Raw genomic sequence first — 20,071 nt, 5'->3', positions numbered from 1 at the left:
CTCAGCAGATTGCAACCACATCAAAGTCCAGCTCAACTTTGATGTGGTCTCAGGTCATTAATAAGCTGAGAGAAGCACAGATACAGTAACAAACTCTCCCAACAGAATGAGCTGACTGATGGATTCTCAATTAACTCACTCTACAGCCAGCAATTTGTAAGGAAAAAGTATGTAAAAGCCAAAATATTAGACTTTTTTAATGAAACCCAATTGCAACATTTTTTTTTTAGCCCAAAATAATATATTGATGAGAAGAAAAAAAAAAACATGTCCCCGAAGGTGTGCATATCATTTAAAATAGATCGATCACCACATTACGATTTCCATAGTAAGTACACCAGTTTCAGCAGGATCTATTTGATACCATACGCAGTTTGTATTGTGAAATCTGGTCAGTGGTAGCACTGCTGCCCCTACAGTGATAACGCTGGCCCTATATATGCAGAATAAAATAAATAAATGGAACGCTATTTGCGGTCCTCTTGTTCTGCACTTCCAAGGCCTTTTGGTGATTGTAACTGCACCAACGAGTTCAGCATCAGTAACATGTCCGCGATCATAAGGGACTAGGTCCCAGTGTCTGGATCCCTACATATCCCTCTGTCATAAGATATGATAACCAAAAGTATTGAAAAGTATGTTCATTTCTTGCTTTTACAGTTCACTACATAGTTTCCTTTCAACCCCTTACCGATATATGACATACAAATTACGTCATATGGCGACTCCCTGACTTTGATGCAGGCTCAGGAGCTGAGCCCGCATATTTGCCGGCAGATGATGGCTTTGTTGCTCAGCCATCATTTGCCTCTAACAGATGCAAGTACAGCTTCACCCGCGGTTGTTAACATGTTAAATGCCACTGTTAATCTGTGACCGAAACATTAACTGCGTGCAGCACGGGGGGAGCACTGTTATTTAACTCGATCAGTAAAGAGTGTACAGAAGGGAAAAAAAACCATGACACCTGAAAAAAATGCAATAAATTCCGCAGCAAAAATACTTGAAAAACTAATAGTGGGCACGCAGCCTTAGAGGCAATCAATAAAAATGTCAGGTCACTTAAAAAAAACAAGTCCACGCACACCCCCATCGACCGAGAAATGAAAACATTACGAGTCTTGGAAAATGGAGAAACAAGCGATTATTATTATTTTTTTTTTTTTACATGAATTTTTAATTTTTTTTTACCACTTAAAAAAACACACACAAAAAAACCCCCAAAACAAACCTATACATGTCTGGCATTGTCGTAATCACATTGACCTGGAGAATCAAATTGCCAGGTCATTTTCACCATATAGCAAACGCTGTAAAAAACAAAACCCAAAAGTCGATTGCAGAATTCCACTTTTTTTTTTTTTCCCACAATTTAGCCACACTTGGAATATTTTCCCCGCTTTCCTCATGATAAAATGATGAGGTCATTCATAAGTACAATTCTTTCTGCAAAAAACAAGACCTCATATGGCTATATCAACGGAAATATATATAAAAAAATCATGGCTCTTGGAAAAAGCGGACAAAAAAAAAAAGAAAGTGCCACAAAGGAAAATCGCTAACGGTTAAGGGGTTAAATTAATAATCTGCCACATGGAGCGTTACCAACCTCTATTCTCACTATACAACCAATCTAGAGCACATTATTAAGCAAAATTTAAGAAAACGTAGTTATGGGAGGCTATTTGGGCCAAAAATCTGGCAAGTAACGTGTGCAGTGATCATTTCTGATGATATAGATCTGAACTGACCAAGAAAACATCAAGCTGATCTTTAGCTGACCAATCCTTTATAGAAGCCAGAAAACACTGCTGCCACCTGCAGGTCAAGATAGTGAACTACAAATGAAAAGAAATACGGACTTACGTTTTTTGCCATTGATGTGGTCCAAAAAGTTTATGGAATCTTTCACTACGCAGTCACAGACATTGCAGTAATAGCTGAAAGCAGAAAAGAAATCACTTTAAGGAAAGCAAGACACTGATTCATTACATCACAGAAGAAAAATGTGTATGCAATCTGTTCACATCTTCAGTTTATAACGTATACTGGCAAATTCTTATGAATCCTATTAACTTTACTACAGTCCATACATATTTTATTTTTTAAAGTTTAAGGAAAATTTGGACAATCCCCTTAATGCTAGGGGGTCATGAGTCCATACCTAAACACAAAGTCAGCAGAGCTAAAATATATTCCACTCCTTAAAGGGAACCTGTCACCAGCTCCTAGGTGACCAGTTTTTGCTCTTATTTTAATCCCGCTGTAAGCCTAAGTATTCAAGTTTTTTTTTTAATATATATCAAATCCGCCATTCAGTTCCAGATAAACGGGCCTTTTTATATAGAGCTAATTTTAATGGTCTCTACATGGAGGAGTGGGTCACAGGATTCTCGGGGAGTATATTAGTAGACTGTTCTGCACAGTTACCCCTTTGGCAAAAACCATAAAATTTAGCACTAAATAAGGCGTCTGATATCTCTGGATCCATATGGAGATTGAAAAACTGCAATACTATATATTTTTTTCTCCTGGGCTGGGTATCACAATAGTAGCAAGATGGCAGTTATGGGGGCCTTCAGCAAGTCCTGGCTGCCATAGCACCCTGCGATCACTCAGTGAGTGGTGATGGAACCATACTGCATCAGCGACTGCACATTAAATGCAGCTTACAGACAAAACATAGCAGCATTTAAATAGTTAAATCAGCAGTGATCGGAGCAGGCACCGCTTGCTGCTGTTACAGGCAGAAGCAATAAAGCTTGCATTTATCACAGGGGAAATTGCTCATCTCCTAATCCCATTCTATACATGTGGATTAGAGATGGGAGAATGGATTTGCAGGACTCTGGTCCATCGGCCAGGTCAGTAATCGGTGACCATTACACGGGAAACTTGAGAATCTCCTCTTATCTCCCGATTCTTCTTAGGATTATCTGGGCTAGCAGAACGTGGCGTGTAAGTCATGCCGCCATGATGACCTTGCACCGGCCAGGCTAATCAAAAGAAGAGGCAAGGAGATTCACAGGCCTGACGTCTAGAGGTCAGATTACTGACCTAGTAGATGGATAGGAGTCCTGTAAATTGATTCTCCCTTCTATAATGTGGACCATGGGGTACACATACTGACACATCCATGCACCAAAAAGTTAGAGAGTTTGCACCAAGTTTAAAAGTTATTGCCTATCCCATTGGTCTATGTATACCTTTGAGTTATATATCTTCTTACTTTAGACATTGGCCTAAAGCTTGACCACAGTAGAGTGTGTACATACACATAGTACAAGCAAATGTATCCATAGTTACAGACTACAAAACATCACTGTGTAGTCAGACTCTGCAGTCAAAGGGCCCCTTTAAATACTCTGCTTTTCCTCATCAATTTATTAGCAATGTGGATCTACCTGTTGAAGGAGCATCATTCAGACACTTGTGCACAGTACCAATCAGCCTCAGCTCCTCAGCTATTGCCGGCCACTACTTTCTGTCCAGCTGTGCTATGAAGCCACACGTGCCGGCTCTATTACAAGCCGCGGCACTCTAAAGCCCTTTGTAAAGAGTAAAGGGGTCACAACCTGATATTTTGCTCAATAAAAAATGCCCGATCTCATAACTATGATACAATCTAAATGCTGTTTTCCAAAGCAGCAAATATCAGCGTCGCGGCTCGCACCCGCCACATATGCTATTTACTTTTTGTTTGATATTTGGACAACCGTGTCTTCTCAAGTGAATCAATAGATTTTTATTAGCTGCGGGTCAGCAGCCACCACAGGAGCACCAAGTATTCTTTTATTGGAAATACAAGGCATGTACACAGCACAGACTGGAGCAGTAAGAGGCACAGCCGCCCCTGTAATGTTCCCCAAATATGAGCAATATAATAAGAGCAGCTGGAATATCTAAGTGGCTTCAGGAGCATTTACCATTCCTTTACCCACAGCGACCTGACAATGAGAAATGCATACACAGGACACAAGAAGAGCTCTCATACTTTCTTAAAGTGCACCCATCATGAGATTAGATCCACCAGTATGTAAAGGGCAGGGAGAAAAGGCTATAGCCGGCTCCATTCCATAGCCCAGGGCACTTGTTGGAGGCTCCCCTGCCCCAGAAATGGTTAATCTAGCCTCCATCGTGGTAGTCACTCTGACCGGCCCCATTGATCTACACCACCCTAAATCGATTTGCTCTGAACTAACCTAAAAGAGGCAATTAAAGGGGTATTCCCATCTCCAAGATCCTATCCCAATATGTCGTAGGGGTAATAATAATATTAACAAATACCTACAATTAGAAATGTAGTATAGTTCTTCTGATCCGCGTTGTCTCGGGGCACTGCAGGACTTTAGGGATACATGGTTATGACCATTGATATAGTGACAGTTAGTTAGTTGCTAGTGGTCGTGACCATGGATACTTGGTCCTGCAATGCCTGCACATGAGGAAAGAGACATAGCGAATCAGAAAAACTATACATTTCTAATTGGAGGTATTTGCTAATATTATCATTGTTACACCTACTACATATTGGGATAGGATCTTGGAGATGAGAATACCCCTTTAAGGGGTTTAAAAACCTACCAGACACTTCTGCCGCTCCTCTACATCCCCACCGATCTCATGGTATCAACCTCTGACAGGCGGCATAATGCGACAGCTGGATCCACTGACTGGCAGCAGCCAAGGCACCCTCCCGCTGGATATTAATGCCATGAGACTGGCGGGGGACACAGTACAGAGTGCAGGGTAGTGGTGCCTTTCTGATGTATGGAGTAGTGGACAACACCTTTAAGAAGAACCTTTCAGTTTTGCCCTGTTTGTTGTAGTAAATACTTAGATTTACCTTGAAATATGTCTTTTTTGGGTGGGGAAGGGGGGGGCAGTTGTGTCATTCCTCTATTATTATTACTGGAAATGTATAAAATGAAAGAAGTCTATAGACCCTGTCCTATCAGATTCCACAGTGCAATGCATACTTCACAAGGGGAATTCATTAACTTACAAGTGGAATAACAGAGAGATGGCCGCAGATCATATTCTTATTCCTAAAATCCAAGAACTAAATAGTGATATCATCCTGTTCAGGACCCTCGATTATTAACCAGAGTCTATACAACCTACAAAGAGCACCTCTGGAAAACCCAGCACATCAAGAGAAACACAGGCAGATTATTCATTTTAGTGTGAACTGTGCCATGCTTTATTATTTCCCTCCGGTGGGGAGCAGGGAAACTGAATTCAGTTGTTGGGTTCCCCCTAAAATTACACCGGAACACTGGTGGATCCCAGCAGCAGAACACCCCATCATCTTCTGCTTGGGGGACGCGTCTAATAAAAATAAATTTGCAGAAAGTAGACATCCCCCTCTTTAAAAAGAGTAACCGTCCCTTGATTTTTTTTTTTTTCAAATAAAAATAAAAGATCCTTTGTAATATATCTTCTTATCAGAGAAATCTGCTTCTTTCTCGCCCTAAACTGATCATTCTCAATTCACAGGTAAAGTCTGTTTTCAGTGAATACAGATTTTCCCATTACTAAGATAGGAGATGACAGCTGGTGCTCATAGAATTCTATGGATAATTCTGTCATTTCAGGAGAAAACTCGTTTCAGGGGCTGTAGCCCCTCCCGCTCCATAGAATTTAAAAAGCACCAACTGTCATCTCCTCTCTCAGTAATGGAAGATTTATCTTCAGCGAACAGATTTTTTTTCCCCCATGAATTGAGAATGAATGATCAGTCCGGAAGCAGATTTCTCTGATAAGATACATTACAAAGTTGCTTATTTTAATGTGTACTATTGATTTCTGAAACAAAAATTAAAAAAGATGGTTACTCTTAAAATCATCCTCAGCAAAAAAAAAAAAAAAAAAGTAAAAAAAAGACCATGACTTCTATTAGAAGTTAATTTAGATTTAGAAATGTACCGAGCCATGTCCTTCAGCTCAACAGGGAAAACTTTTCCCCTTTTTTTTAATTAAAACATCATTTCGGAAAGCTTTAATTTTAATAAGTTACTAATACTTATCACTAAGGCAGCTCCGTCACACTAAGAACTGCTCAACCTGGGTTCGCGAACACTAGATTTAGTTCCTCCTTAATCTTCTGAAAATGCTATTTAATTAAATGAAGTTATGAGTCACATGGATTTGGGACGGCCCTGTAGAAAAGTTACTGCGGAAGGTGTCCAATAAGTCATGGATCTTAGCAGGCTCGAGAATGGTGATCGGCCGCCGCTGTCACATCCAGATGAGAAATATGGGCGAGTGGATGAAGTATTTGCTGGAGTCTCATGATATTACTTTTTATAGAATTTGTTCGCCAGGATGATTGTCATTTCAGAGTCTGACAAGTCCGACTGATGATAGATGATAGACACTAAATGGACAACTCAAAAGAAATACATGAGATGTGACCAGAGCAGAGGCATAAAACCGAATGAAGACCATCCCCTAACCCTACAAAACTGCTGATCAGATAGAACGGATTCACCCCCCATATTTACAGAGGTGCTGTCGGCTGTGCTGACTTGTATTTTACCATAACACATAACGGTGTTGTACCTTTCCTCTATTATTCCTCCTAGAAACGTGTAACGGGTCAGAGGGGGCGTCCCTATAGTCTGATAGCACTGACTGGACAATGTCAGACTGCACAGGGACCTCTTCACTACATACTGGTACGTCCTATGTTGTGTGCCAGTTATTGAGCAGGCTCAGGAGCCGAGCCTGTTCCGTATGGTGAATGCCAGCCATGATACACAGCCGGCATCCACCTCTTACACCAGTTAACTCCGATTAATCCCTTAAATGCCGTCATTTTTTTTTTTTTTTTACTTTATTTTTCAGTCACCTTGGAGGACATGAATCTGCGATCATTTGACTGCTTGTTCTATATACTGTATTATTCCAGTATATAGCCAAAATCATGGTCTCCTATGAAGCACAGCCAGTGGTTGGACTTAAAGGGTTTTTTCACCATTATTTTACTTTCTCCCTACTGGGCTAAGAACTAACAGGCAGGTAGTTGCTAATTACCGGCCTGTTCTACCCGGCGCCAGCTCAGTGCAGTCACTGACTGCTCCTGACGGTGATTCTGCTGCTTCACATCAACAGAGCAGCTCTTCCTATTCCGAGCTGCTTTGTCGACAGGGTGTGACTAGGTCATCCTGATTGAGAGCAAACTCCCCGCAGTTAGGCAGCAGGGAGCCGACTGTCAATCAAAATGAGGCAGTCATGCCCTGTCAACAGAGTGAAAGAGGAAGAGCTGCTCCGTTGACGTGACATCAGAAGCTGCACAGTCGCTGGCAGGAGTTGCCCATGACTGCTCTGAGCTGGCAGAGATCATCACACCTACCTAACTGCCAACTCTCAGCCTGATAAAAAAAGAAAAGTCAATAGTCCCAGATAATCCATTTAACATGAGAACCAATTGGCAGCCATGGAATCATTTACAGACCCTTGGCTGCAATGCCATCCCTTCAGCACCCTGCAATTGCATGGAAGGTGGGCCTATGGGTGTACAAAATGGCGTGCGCTCTAAGGTCGACACTTACAGTGGAATTTAAAGGGTTAACAGGAGTAAGAGGCAGATGCCGGCTGTATAACACAGCTGGCATCCACTGTGTCTGCTGTGGGCTCAGCTCTTGAGCCTGCCCAATACACCGGTACCCAACATAGTAAATACCAGAACGTCTTTTGTCTGGAAGGGGTTTAATCTAGGCATAGTTACCATTTGGGAGTGTGTCCCTGTACAGTCTAATATCATCCAAATTGTCAGACTGAACAAGCACACCCCCCTATTACAGCTCCAACAGTATCACCTAGATGTCAATTTATTCAATCATTTCTAGGATCAATGGAGGAACGTTACAGCACACAGAATGAGAAGATGCCATACATTTTTGTATTTTATGGGGAGTACACATATAGTTTACCAACAGGTGCCCTGATGTTAAAAACAGCAACAACTGGTCTCCCAAATGTTCTGTAAAAAGAAAGATTAGAGCACTATGAGTCCCTAAAACGTATCAGAATGGCGGTGTACCCGGCGTTACATGTGGGATATAGAGTAAAAAAAAGAAAGTGCAAGAGGTCTTCTGCGTGAGACCTGAGGTTAATGTGAGGATCTTCATTGGAGTCAAACAAGTATATTTTTTTTAAGCAAGGGATATTAAATTGAAAGATTGTGTACAGTGGTCAGGAATATGTTAAAAATATAGAATTTAAACAAAAAAAAATATACCATACTAAATCCGGAACATCTTAGCAACCAGGTAGCACGAGTACCTAAGAGGCATGACTATAAAAAATTCTTCTAGCTGGGTCAATAATGTAATGACCTGGAGTGGTTCTCATTGGCTCCTAAGGTCTACTCTACTATATCTACTACTTTACTCTAGGGTCACAAAAATGTGCCAAATTTATAACTTCTCCAGAAACCTTACTGGGGGGGGGGGGATAGAGATTGGAGAGAGAAACGCCAAAAAATGCAACACTAGTTTACCCTTTATGTTACTACAGTAGAAGTCATAGCAAAAAGTCAATGAAGGACAAGGAAGTGGGGATCCTCAGATTTACCAAATAAAAGACTTGCCCACTACATTGTTATGGTCATGACCAGGGCTGTGGAGTCGGTAAGCCAAACCTCCGACTCCTCAATTTCCATGACTCCGACTCCCTCATACATGGTTCATGTTAAGTGATAAATTTACTGTAGCACAGATTCATCTCAGCTAAATGTCTAGACCCTTAGATCAGGAATAGGACAGACATTTATAGGACATTACATAACTTTCCCAAATTCTTATGAAAAAAATATTCCCCACAAACTGCATTGAATTACTGTCTAAACAGGTTCCGGATAGTAACAATCTAAACAGGTTCCGGATAGTAACAATCTAAACAGGTTCCGGATAGTAACAATCTAAACAGGTTCCGGATAGTAACAATCTAAACAGGTTCCGGATAGTAACAATCTAAACAGGTTCCGGATAGTTTTACTGTGCCCAATTTATTATATATTTTAGAAGTCGGAGTTGGTCCATTTTATACAGACTCCGACTGCAACAAAATGGGCTCCGACTCCAGACTCCCTGTTCATGACAAGCTGTGTGGCATATGACTGCTGCAGCCAGTCACTGGCCTCAGGCGTCATTTTTCCATGTGCTGTCCTTTCTGGCATAATGGCTGGAAACAGGGACTGATCTGGTCAATATTGTGGGGGTATAAAAAAAAGTCCTACAGACAGTTTGCTTATGTTCTGTAGCTGTTGTCTGATCCTTTTCATTTACAAGTAATGCCCCTGTAACTTTGGTGTACTTTGCTCGGAGGACTTTTTCCCTCTTTGTTCCCATGGACTGCAGATTATGATGATTTCTTGGGTCTCATGACATGAAGCATTACACTGGAGCAGTCTTTGATCTGCCTCCTCGTCATGATGTCCCACCGACACTGAGCCGCAGCTGCCCATGAAAACGCCCGCTGGTCATGAGTGGGCTCCGGAAGAAGCCACAAGGTGATCTCCAGGCTCAGAACACGTTGCAATCATCACTTGTTCAATGTAGATTAATAAATGCGCTAAACAGCAAAGTATGTGTCTCATTGTCAGTCCTCCAAGTGGGTTTCATCTTCCTTGACCCCACCACTAACATTAACAATCTGCTCTTCCACTTCTGCTAAATCCCAACCTGTTCTGCCCTCGGGCGAGGTTAACAAACAAAGCAAGACATGTTTCTGTAAATCTATTATACAAATGCCAGCTGGGGCATCACTTCACTTATGGCTGCCAGTGCGGACAAATACTTCTGAGCGAGAGAGAACTGTGCAGATTACAGGGAATCTGTCTGCAGACTATGCCGTCTTACATTAGCTCCACTCTCACATTAACCCAAATGGCAAGAAAAAGTACAAATGGGGGCAATGGGAGGATATGCCAGAGGCAAAGTTTGAGTCCGGTGTATCCAAAAGGATTGATGACCATCAACGCTTCTCATGAAGTGGGCCGGGAGAAGCAAAGGCATCGCTAGCCCTCATGAATACACCAGACTCAAACTAGGTGTCTGATACATTCTCTGATCAATCCTATTAGTCAAATATTTTTTTTCTTGCGCTCTTTGACTAATAAGAGTGGAATTGTCCCCATATTATGCTGACCTTACATAAAGAAGCACAGCATGATGACAAATTCCATTTAAAGGGTTGTGCCCCAAAAAAAAGTTATTCCCCTATAAGCAAAATATGGGAAAAGCTGAAAGATCCCTGGGGGTCTGAATCACGGCTCTGCAGCCCCATTCTGAATGGACCAGATTCGTATTCATTGTCTATGGGACTGACTACAGCTCCCGGCTATTTTCAGCAGTCCCACGGTCAATGAATGAAGCGGAGGTCACGCATGCACACCTCTACTACATTCAGGACAAGGCTACGGAGCCCCATTCTTGGGGATTTCAGAGCTCTGATCTCAGGACCACTTGGGATCCCAGCGCTCGGACCCCAAGCGATCAGCAAGTTATCCCCCATCTTGTGGAATTCTTAGGAGTAACCTTTAGCCATATTGTATGGAGAGGGCTTAGGAGCTCAGCTTGCTCCATATTTTTTGGGTGCAGACTGTAGCTTGGTGCTAGGGGTGTTTGAAGCTGGAGGCAATAGTGTGGGGAATGTGAGAAAACAGAAAGATGGTAAAGCAGGATGTACGTATAATATCTAAAAAGGATGCGGCACAAGGTTTGGTGTGCTTTCTATGGGGAACCAACAACACACGGACGTGTCACACACAAGTGAGTGCAGCCTCGGTGTGAGTGTTGCCACCCAAGAGAAACAAATTGATAATTTCTCAAGTGTCATTCAAGTTGCTTCAGTTTTTTTCTCTTCATACTGTAGACAAGCGTTTGCTTTCAAGCCAATAAAAAGACCCCTTAGAAGTTCAGTTTTATTCATCTTTATCACTAAGGCTGAGATGACAGGTCCATTATCCTTTTGACACTGATCCAGTTTGCTTGTTTTTTTGTTTCCTGGGTTCTTTTCACATTGATGAAAAACTGATGCACTTTAAAACTGATCCATTCACATTGACGTCAATGATTTCAAGCACCACTGTTGTTTTTTTTTTTTTTCACCATTGGAAAAATATCACTCATGTCTATTCTCTGTCCGTAGTAGAATACTTACCAGTCGCTGTCTTCTGCTGTTCTCAGCAGCGCTCCAGTCATCTCTGCTGGTTGTGACCTGCTGGATCGCTCCAGTGTTTGCCTGGCGGACCACAGGTCACTAGTCAGTGGAAGTCTATGAGAGCCTGAACGAGGCTTTTATAGACTTACAATGAGAGCTAGTGACCATTAGCTGTGACTTCCGGTCAGTCAGGAGCGGCAGTCACAACATGGCAGAACTGGACTGGAGTGACACCGGAAGAGCAGAAGACAGCGGGTGGTAAGAATTATACTAGGGACATAGAATGGATACTAGTGATGAAGGAAAAAAACGGGGTGCTGTAACAAACGGATCCAGCAGCAATCACTTTTTTTAAGTTAAAAAAGCAAAATAGTTGTGCGAAATTGATGCCAATCGGAAGGCTTCCATCTGCATTTGTGTCTCAAAGATCCTCATAGAATTTAATGGCCAATTCTGATTTGAAAAAATGGATGAGAAAATGACACACCGAGTCAAAAGGATCTCAATCTTCGAGCCGTGATTTTAATGGATTTGTGAAAAGATACACTGAGTGCTGCCGGATTAAAAAAAACAAAAATAATAATAATAATAATAATAATAATAATATTATTTAGACAGAGCTGGGACATTCAGAAAACAGCAGAAGGTGTCAGACTAATGCTGAGGTCTGCCAGCCTCCGGTGGGTGTGAGATAACACCTGGCATTATAGTATTTATTTTGGGTACTTAGAAGTATGCCATCCGTATAGGCTGTATGAAGGCTGCCTGGCACTAAATTTTCAGGAAAGAAGTTAATCTGAGAGAGTCATGGATGATATCAATGTCCTGTAGAGCAATACAATCTGTAACACTGGAAGAACTTGAGTGGCACCAGGAGTAATGGCTGGCAGAGAGAGGGGCATGCACTGCACCCTAGCACAAACCTTACATGTGCCAGTCCAATACCCATTCTTTACACTAGGCTCTTACCTGGCGTAACAGATACATGCTTAGACATTGGTTCAGATACCTACTGCTCTTGTTCCTGCACTTCCCACCATAGCAGAGCGCCACCACATACCCGGGAATGAAGAAGCACAACAAAAAGGAGAGAGGCGACTATGTAGGGCACCCGAGAGAGAAGCCAGATCTTTCAGGACACCATATACCCCCACCACTTTGCCCAAAGATACAGTACTCCTGTACATTTTGGGAGAGTTGGCAAGTATAGAGAAAGTATAAAATAATTTCAAAACACAAATAACAACATCCTCCTCCGACTCGCTCTTTATCTCAGGTCTCGTGTGCATTATGCCCTGGGCGGATTTCTACTCTGTAACTTAAAGATGCAGTCACAGCTCTCAGGGCGTCCCCCGTGCAGCATGCCCTCACTTCCCTTCTCTTGTCCTCCTACGCTGACACCGCCGTGCAAGCTGTGATTCCTGGGATAAAAAACAGCAGCTGGGGAGTCTCCTCTGAATGCCGAACATGCCGAGTGCGACCTGTGCTGATCACAGACGTCTGGCTACAAATAGTAGAGGAGCACATGACTGCAAGATCAGACTACAGGATTTCTAGACTTTCAGGTCACATAGGTCTACGTAGGAACTGCATACACTAAAATGCAGGATACTTTCATGGAATGTATTACCTTCATTTTTTTTCCTTCTACATTGCAGAGATATTAGCTAGTAAAGTTTAGGTTATAATTTATGTTATAGTTCAACTGGGCGTTAACAGATAGGTCTCCAGGTGCATGTACTTTTTCCTCTGCATGAGGCTGACCAATCATAAGCAAGCGGCAACATACAGTGGAAAAAAGAACACACCCTCCTCTCCTAACTGATGATGTGAAGCTACTGTGAAGAAAAACAGCTGAGCAGTAATGTATCAGTACAATCCCTTCCAGATCTAAGCTCACAGTGATGTCAGCTATGACCCTCCACTGACTGTTGTGCAATGAGATCTGGAATGGTTTGTAATGATAGATAACTCAGCTCAGCTGTATCTCTACACAGTAGCTGCATGAGATCAGTGAGGAGAGGAGGCTGTGTTCTTTTTTTCTCCCTGTATGTTGCTGCTTGCTTATGATTGGTCAACCTCAAGCAGAGGAAGAAGTACACGCCCCCAGAGAATGGTAACATACAGAACTATAACAAATCATAACCTAAACTTTACTATACAAGCAATGTGAAATCCGGTACTCTTTTATAGATTTATTTAGAAGTAAAGAATGGTGTACAAAAACAATAACGTTTCGTTCTCAATGACCTTCTTCAGAACGTACACTAGTGAAATATATATAAATGTACAACACTAGTGAAATATATACGTCTAATTAGAGATGAGGAGATCAGTAGCGCAGACATGGCGATCAAGGTCACCGCGCTCTACCGCCACCATTTGGCCCACACCTGGAGACAGGACAAGTAGGGGGGAAAACTTTCAGCTGCATCTCCCATAATAGCAGCCCCACTTCACCTAAACCATAATCCTAAATCTACCAGTTTTGAATTCTGATCAGCCGGAATCTCTAACTACACGTGTACATTTGTATATATATATTGCACTAGTGTACGTTCTGAAGAAGGTCATTGAGAACGAAACGTTATTGTTTTCGCACACCATACTTTACTTCTAAATAAATCTATAAAAGAGTGCCGGATTGTATTTGTAAGGATTGGGACCCTATCCGTGCACCTGACATACTTCTAGGAATGCCGTACTTCCCTTCTCACACTAAACTTTACTCCATTTACTAATATCTCCACAATGGAAAGAAAGAAAAATAAATAAAAACATTTTACTCAACTCTGCAGCCACTATTCCATGATGTAGTCACATTAACATGTTGAAACTAATGACAAAAAAAAATCCTTAGTAAAGGATCACTGAATCCTCTCCAAAAACAAGATATACCTGAACGTGACAGCATTTTTTTGTTTAAGTAAAGCTTGAATTTAAGTATTGTATCTTGACTGGCAATTCTGCTTCCCAATAGATTGCTATGGGGGTGGCAAGTGCTATAGGAACTATTTTATGGCACTTTTGGGATAGAATGTAAAGGGGTATCCCCATTTTGTACATCTGCAGCCTCTGTAGATAAGATTACGGCTAGCTCTCCAGTAAAAAAGTGCACATCACACTTGTTCTCGAGATAGATGCAGGTCCCTTTTGTGGGATCCACATATAGCATACATTTATTGAATGTCACTTCCTATGATTATGCCACAAATGTACTAAATGGAAGTAGCCCTTTAACGCCGACCCACTATGCCCCTATAAATGTGAGTCCATGTAACATTGCATTAGCTGCACCTCCTTGCACAGTACACATTAAAAGGGGTTGTTCGGTCCAAATCGATAAGTCTGCAGTCACTCTGTGTGACAGCAGACTTATGAATCCCGCAGTGCCGGTTTCAGAGTCGGGACCGGAGGGTATGTATGCGTTATACATACTCCTGGCCAGAGCCTGTCTAGTAGGCGTGACCTCGCTCCATACACTTGTATTGAGCGAGGCCGCGCCGCATCTAGTGATGCGCTGGATCAGTGGGCGTGGCCTCGCTCCATACACGAGTATGGAAGAGAGGCCGAGCACACTGGCCGGGAGTATGTACACTGCTCAAAAAAACAAAGGGAACACTTATACAACAGAATATAACTCCAAGTAAATCAAACTTCTGTGAAATCAAACTGTCCACTTAGGAAGCAACACTGATTGACAATCAATTTCACATGCTGTTGCGCAAATGGAATAGACAATAGATGGAAATTATTGGCAATTATCAAGACACACTTAATAAAGGAGTAGTTCTGCAGGTGGGGACCACAGACCACATCTCAGTACCAATGCTTTCTAGCTGATGTTTTGGTCACTTTTGAATGTTGGTTGTGCTTTCACACTCGTGGTAGCATGAGACGGACTCTACAACCCACTGAAGTTGCTCAGGTAGTGCAGCTCATCCAGATGCGAGCTGTGGCAAGAAGGTTTGCTGTGTCTGTCAGCGTAGTGTCCAGAGACTGGAGGCGCTACCAGGAGACAGGCCTGTACACCAGGAGACATGGAGCGGGCCGTAAGAGGGCAACAACCCAGCAGAAGGACTGCTACCTCCGCCTTTGTGCAAGGAGGAACAGGAGGAGCACTGCCAGAGCCCTGCAAAATGACCTCCAGCAGGCCACAAATGTGCATGTGTCTGCACAAACGGTTAGAAACCGACTCCATGAGGGTGGTATGAGGGCCCGACGTCCACAGATGGGGGTTGTGCTCACAGTCCAACACCGTGAATGATGCTTGGCATTAGCCACAGAACACCAGGATTGGCAAAGTCGCCTCTGGCGCCCTTGTGCTCTTCACAGATGAAAGCAGGTTCACACTGAGCACATGTGACAGACGTGACAGAGTCTGGAGACGCCGTGGAGAGCGATCTGCTGCCTGCAACATCCTTCAGCATGACCGGTTTGGCAATGGGTCAGTAATAGTGTGGGGTGGCATTTCTTTGGAGGGTGTCCATGTGCTCGCCAGAGGTAGCCTGACTGCCATTAGGTACAGAGATGAGATCATCAGACCCCTTGTGAGACCATATGCTGGTGCGGTTGGCCCTGGCTTCCTCCTAATGCAGGACAATGCCAGACCTCATGTGGCTGGAGTGTGTCAGCAGTTCCTGCAAGATGAAGGCATTGAAGCTATGGACTGGCCCGCCCGTTCCCCAGACCTGAATCCGAATGAGCACATCTGGGACATCATGTCTCGCTCCATCCACCAACGTCACGTTACACCAAAGACTGTCCAGGAGTTGGTGGATGCTTTAGTCCAGGTCTGGGAGGAGATCCCACAGGAGACCATCCGCAACCTCATCAGGAGCATGCCCAGGCGTTGTAGGGAGGTCATACAGGCACGTGGAGGCCACACACAATACTGAGCCTCATTTTGACTTGTTTTAAGGACATTACATCAAAGTTGGATCAGCCTGTAGTGTGTTTTTCCACTTTAATTTTGGGGGTGACTCCAAATCCAGGCCTCCATTGGTTAATAAATTTGATTTCCATTGATGATTTTTGTGTGATTTTGTTGTCAGCACATTCCACTTTGTACAGAACAAAGTATTCAATGAGAATATTTCATTCATTCAGATCCAGGATGTGTTATTTGAGTGTTCCCTTTATTTTTTTGAGCAGTGTATAATGCATTCATACTCTCCAGAGCAGAGTCAGAAACCGGCGAATCCCAGCAGCGCACAATGCAAGCGCTGGCGGAATTCACAAGTCTGCAGTCACACAGAGTAACTGCAGACTTATCGATTTGGACCGGACAACCCCTTTTAAAAAGATATTGCTGTAGTTTAATATACCCATAGCTAAATTATAAGGTGGTCTACAGTGGATATAAAAAGTCGATGAATCATTTCACGAGATATATTATTTTTTATTTTTTTTCTTGACAACTTTAATGTCCCCCATAATCTGTACAAATCCACTCAGAAACAAAATGAAATAATTTTGAAGGGGACAATAAAAATAACAAAACTAAAATAATGTGGTTAGATAGGCGTGAACACCCTCCTATAATTAAGGATGTGGTTGTGTTCAGAATTAACCAATCATATGTAAACTCATGTTAAATAGTAGTCAGTCCTCAGCTGCCATCATTTACAGTGATTCTGATGATCCCCATAGAAAGTTTAGCCGTTCTAGAACTTTCCTGACATTTGCTTAGTTGCATTTTACAGTAAGGCTGTGTGCCCACTATGCGGCAATTCCACTGCAGAAACGCTTAAAAAACGCTTGGTAGAAGGTCTGCCATGTTCCCCAATGATGATCCGCATGTGCTGTGCACATGCTGCGGAAATTTCCGCTGCGGATTATCATTGAGGAAAAATCCACAGCACTACCAATTATTTTGCGTAATTACTATCTGATGGCCCCCGGTCTCCTCAGCGGTGCGTCCTGGCTCCCAGGCAGCTCGCAATGGTCTAAAAAGGACCTGCCATGACGTCATTTAGTCATGTGACGGGTCACGCGACAGCTGACGTCGGCGGTCGCGTGACCTGTCACATGACTAAATGACGTCATGGAAGATCCTTTTACACAACAGCGAGACACCGGGAAGACCGGACGAATGGGATAAGGAGACCGGGGGCCATCAGAAGGTGAGTATATATATATTTTTTTTATTTTTTACCATTTTTACTGGTTGCATGGATTTATATAGTGTGACCAAGTTGTCAAGCACTTTCCAAGTGATGCTAAAATTGCTTGGAAAGCGCTTGACAACCCGCATCGAAATCGCATGATTAAAACGCTTCACTTCCGCTTGTCCCTGGCAGGAAAACGCATGTACAATCCACATGTACAATCCGCATGCGGTTTTTCTGCCAGGGAGATGCAGAAACGCTCAGAAAAAATTCCGGAGCATTTCTGCATCTTGGGCACATAGTCTAAAAGTAACGGTCTGTAAACAGCTTACAACACAGCCTCATTCTAGGTATACTAACTATTCGGCGTTAAATTATTTGGTCGTGGAACCAGTGGTACGGCCATTTCTCAAAAATGTCTCAGTAGCCGTTTTTCAATACGACAACCCCAGGCTGAATGTTGCTCGTACTACCGTGAGCAGCCTGTGTGGCTTAAATGTGATACCTTGATGTACAGCATCTCCAGACTTGTCTCCCATAGATCACATATGGAAAGTCATTGATCTATAATTATAAAGGGAGCTGCCAGCAGTAGATCTTGACGATTTGTCAAAATGCATTCAGAGTGGCAGAAAATTCATCAGACAGCCATTCTTCATAGTCTCACTGATAACAGCCAAGGCTGTAAATGTGGGGATTTCCGTAAATGACGATCATAATCAATTGAATAAATTGAGATATATTTTCTAAATATTGTTTCCCTATCAGTGCATCCAGGGACTTCTATAATTGCAAGACTTTTTCTATATATACTCTCACACACCTCTATTTCTCTACGAATCATTTCGGCTCACATTGCATATTAAAAGATATCGACATTTGGGTGAGATACTACAACCCTATGCCAGACCACTCCAATTTCACCATCACAACCATCAGTGTTAACCACACGCCTGCCCTTCTCTGGTTTGATTTGTTATACGTTACTTTATCTGTCAGGTATTGTCCTAAGGAACTGTTTTATAGTAGCACAGTTGATAACAGTGGCCTCAATATGATATACATGTTTATGGTAGTATAGATTCTCTCTTTTTGAGGAAATAAAAGATTAACACATTAAGAAGAATAAATTGATAGCCAGTTTCCGGTGCACTTACCCTCCCATCTCTGACTGGGGAGTCGTCTTAGTAATAACAATGGTCTTCCCCAGCTTGGACTCCAGGTCCACCTTGTAGTCTCTGTGCCTGAGCAGCTCTCGCTTGATAGGGGGCTGTAGTGGTTTGCCTAAAAAAGACAGATTCACGAGTCGTTACAAACACAAAATTATATTTCAACTGGTCCACATCATAAATCCATAAGGAAGCCTAAATGTTGTGACCCAACTTACTAAATATAATTTTCATGCCATTTGGTAAAACCCTATAGCTGGAGAAGTCACTTCTAGCCATGGGAAATTCCCAAAATTACCTGACAAAGGCTGTGTTCTCACTTGTGGGCTACATTGACCATTACATTATTTTCGATGCAGCCTTAGTCTTGCCGCCAAAAATACTGGAACCCCAATAGACCTTTAACGCACCACGCCAGTGTGTTTTTTTTATTTCAGCTCTGGAGTGGTGCTAGTAATCCAAGTTCTCTGCTCCCCATTCTATACTTACCAGGCACCTTCTTCAGCTGTTCCGGACACCACTCAGGTCCCGCAACACCATCTTGTGACCACAACTTCTGACTGTCCGGAAGTCAGAGGTAGGCTATGTGCCCATGATGCAGAAAGGCTCCGGATTTTTTCCTGAGCGTTTCTGCATCTCCCTGGCAGAAAAAACGCATGTGGATTGTATGTGCAAATTGTACATGCGGATTGTACATGCATTTTCCTGCCAGGGAGATGCGGATGTGAAAAGTTCTTCACATGCGGGTTGACAAGCGCTTTCCAAGCGATTTTAGCATCACTTGGAAAGTGCTTGACAACTTAGTCACACTATATAAATCCATGCAAACAGCATGGATTTATATAGTGTGACTGTAAAGAATGGTTAAAAAAAAAAAGAAAAAAAAAAAAAAAAAAAACTATACTTACCTTCTGATGGCCCCCGGAGTCTTTATTCGCTCAGTCCTGGCTTGCCGGCAGCTCGTGGTACACTGAAGGACCTGCCGTCACATGACTATGACGTCAGCACAGGTCCTTCAGTCCACCGAGATCTCCCGGCAAGCGAAGACAAGGAGAGCGGGGGCCATCAGAAGGTAAATATCATATTTATTTTTTATTTTATTCTTTTTTTTTACAGGTTCTATGGTACCCGGGTCTGGAGGAGAGTCTCCTCTTTTCCACACCCGGGTACCATCCGCACATTGAAACTCATGGATTCCGCATGTACAGATGCAGTGATGCGGATTCCATGCGTTCCAATGAAAGTCAATGGCGGCGAAAACGCTGCGCTTCCGCAAAATAATTGGTAGTGGTGCGTTTTTTTCTGCAATGATAACCCGCAGCGGAAATTTCCGCAGCATGTGCACAGCACATGCGGATTATCATTGGGGAACATGGCAGGCCTTCTACCATGCGTTTTTTAAGCGTTTCTGCAGCGTTTTTGCCGCTGCGGAAATGCTTAAAAAAAAGCATTGTGGGCACACAGTCGTAATGGTCACAATTTCTCAATATAAGTTTATGGGATCCACGTTCTGGGTCTCAGACTTGCATTGAGTAGTGACTTCCAGCAAACACTGGAGAAATCAGGCAGGTCATAAACTGCTGGAGACCGACGGAGCAGCGCCAATAAAAGATGAAGACAGTG

The 20,071-nt window shown here is 42.8% G+C and overlaps 1 protein-coding gene across 1 annotated transcript in view; it reads right to left on the bottom strand.

Annotated features, from left to right (window-relative positions):
* ZMAT2 (zinc finger matrin-type 2) overlaps positions 1 to 20,071 on the bottom strand; it is a 50,270-nt gene that overhangs the window by 25,231 nt on the left and 4,968 nt on the right. Inside the window, exons 3-4 of the mRNA XM_073649640.1 lie at positions 18,437 to 18,563; positions 1,867 to 1,940 (exon numbers count right to left, since the gene is read on the bottom strand). Coding sequence (XP_073505741.1) covers positions 1,867 to 1,940; positions 18,437 to 18,563 — 201 coding nt within the window. The remainder of the gene's footprint in view (positions 1 to 1,866; positions 1,941 to 18,436; positions 18,564 to 20,071) is intronic.

Source organism: Phyllobates terribilis, unplaced genomic scaffold (genome assembly GCF_046119375.1).
Source record: "Phyllobates terribilis strain yellow unplaced genomic scaffold, ASM4611937v1 Scaffold_10__3_contigs__length_209671492, whole genome shotgun sequence".
NCBI lineage: Eukaryota > Metazoa > Chordata > Amphibia > Anura > Dendrobatidae > Phyllobates > Phyllobates terribilis.
The sequence above is the reverse complement of the archived record's forward strand: the minus strand, read 5'-3'. Positions and strand labels throughout refer to the sequence as shown.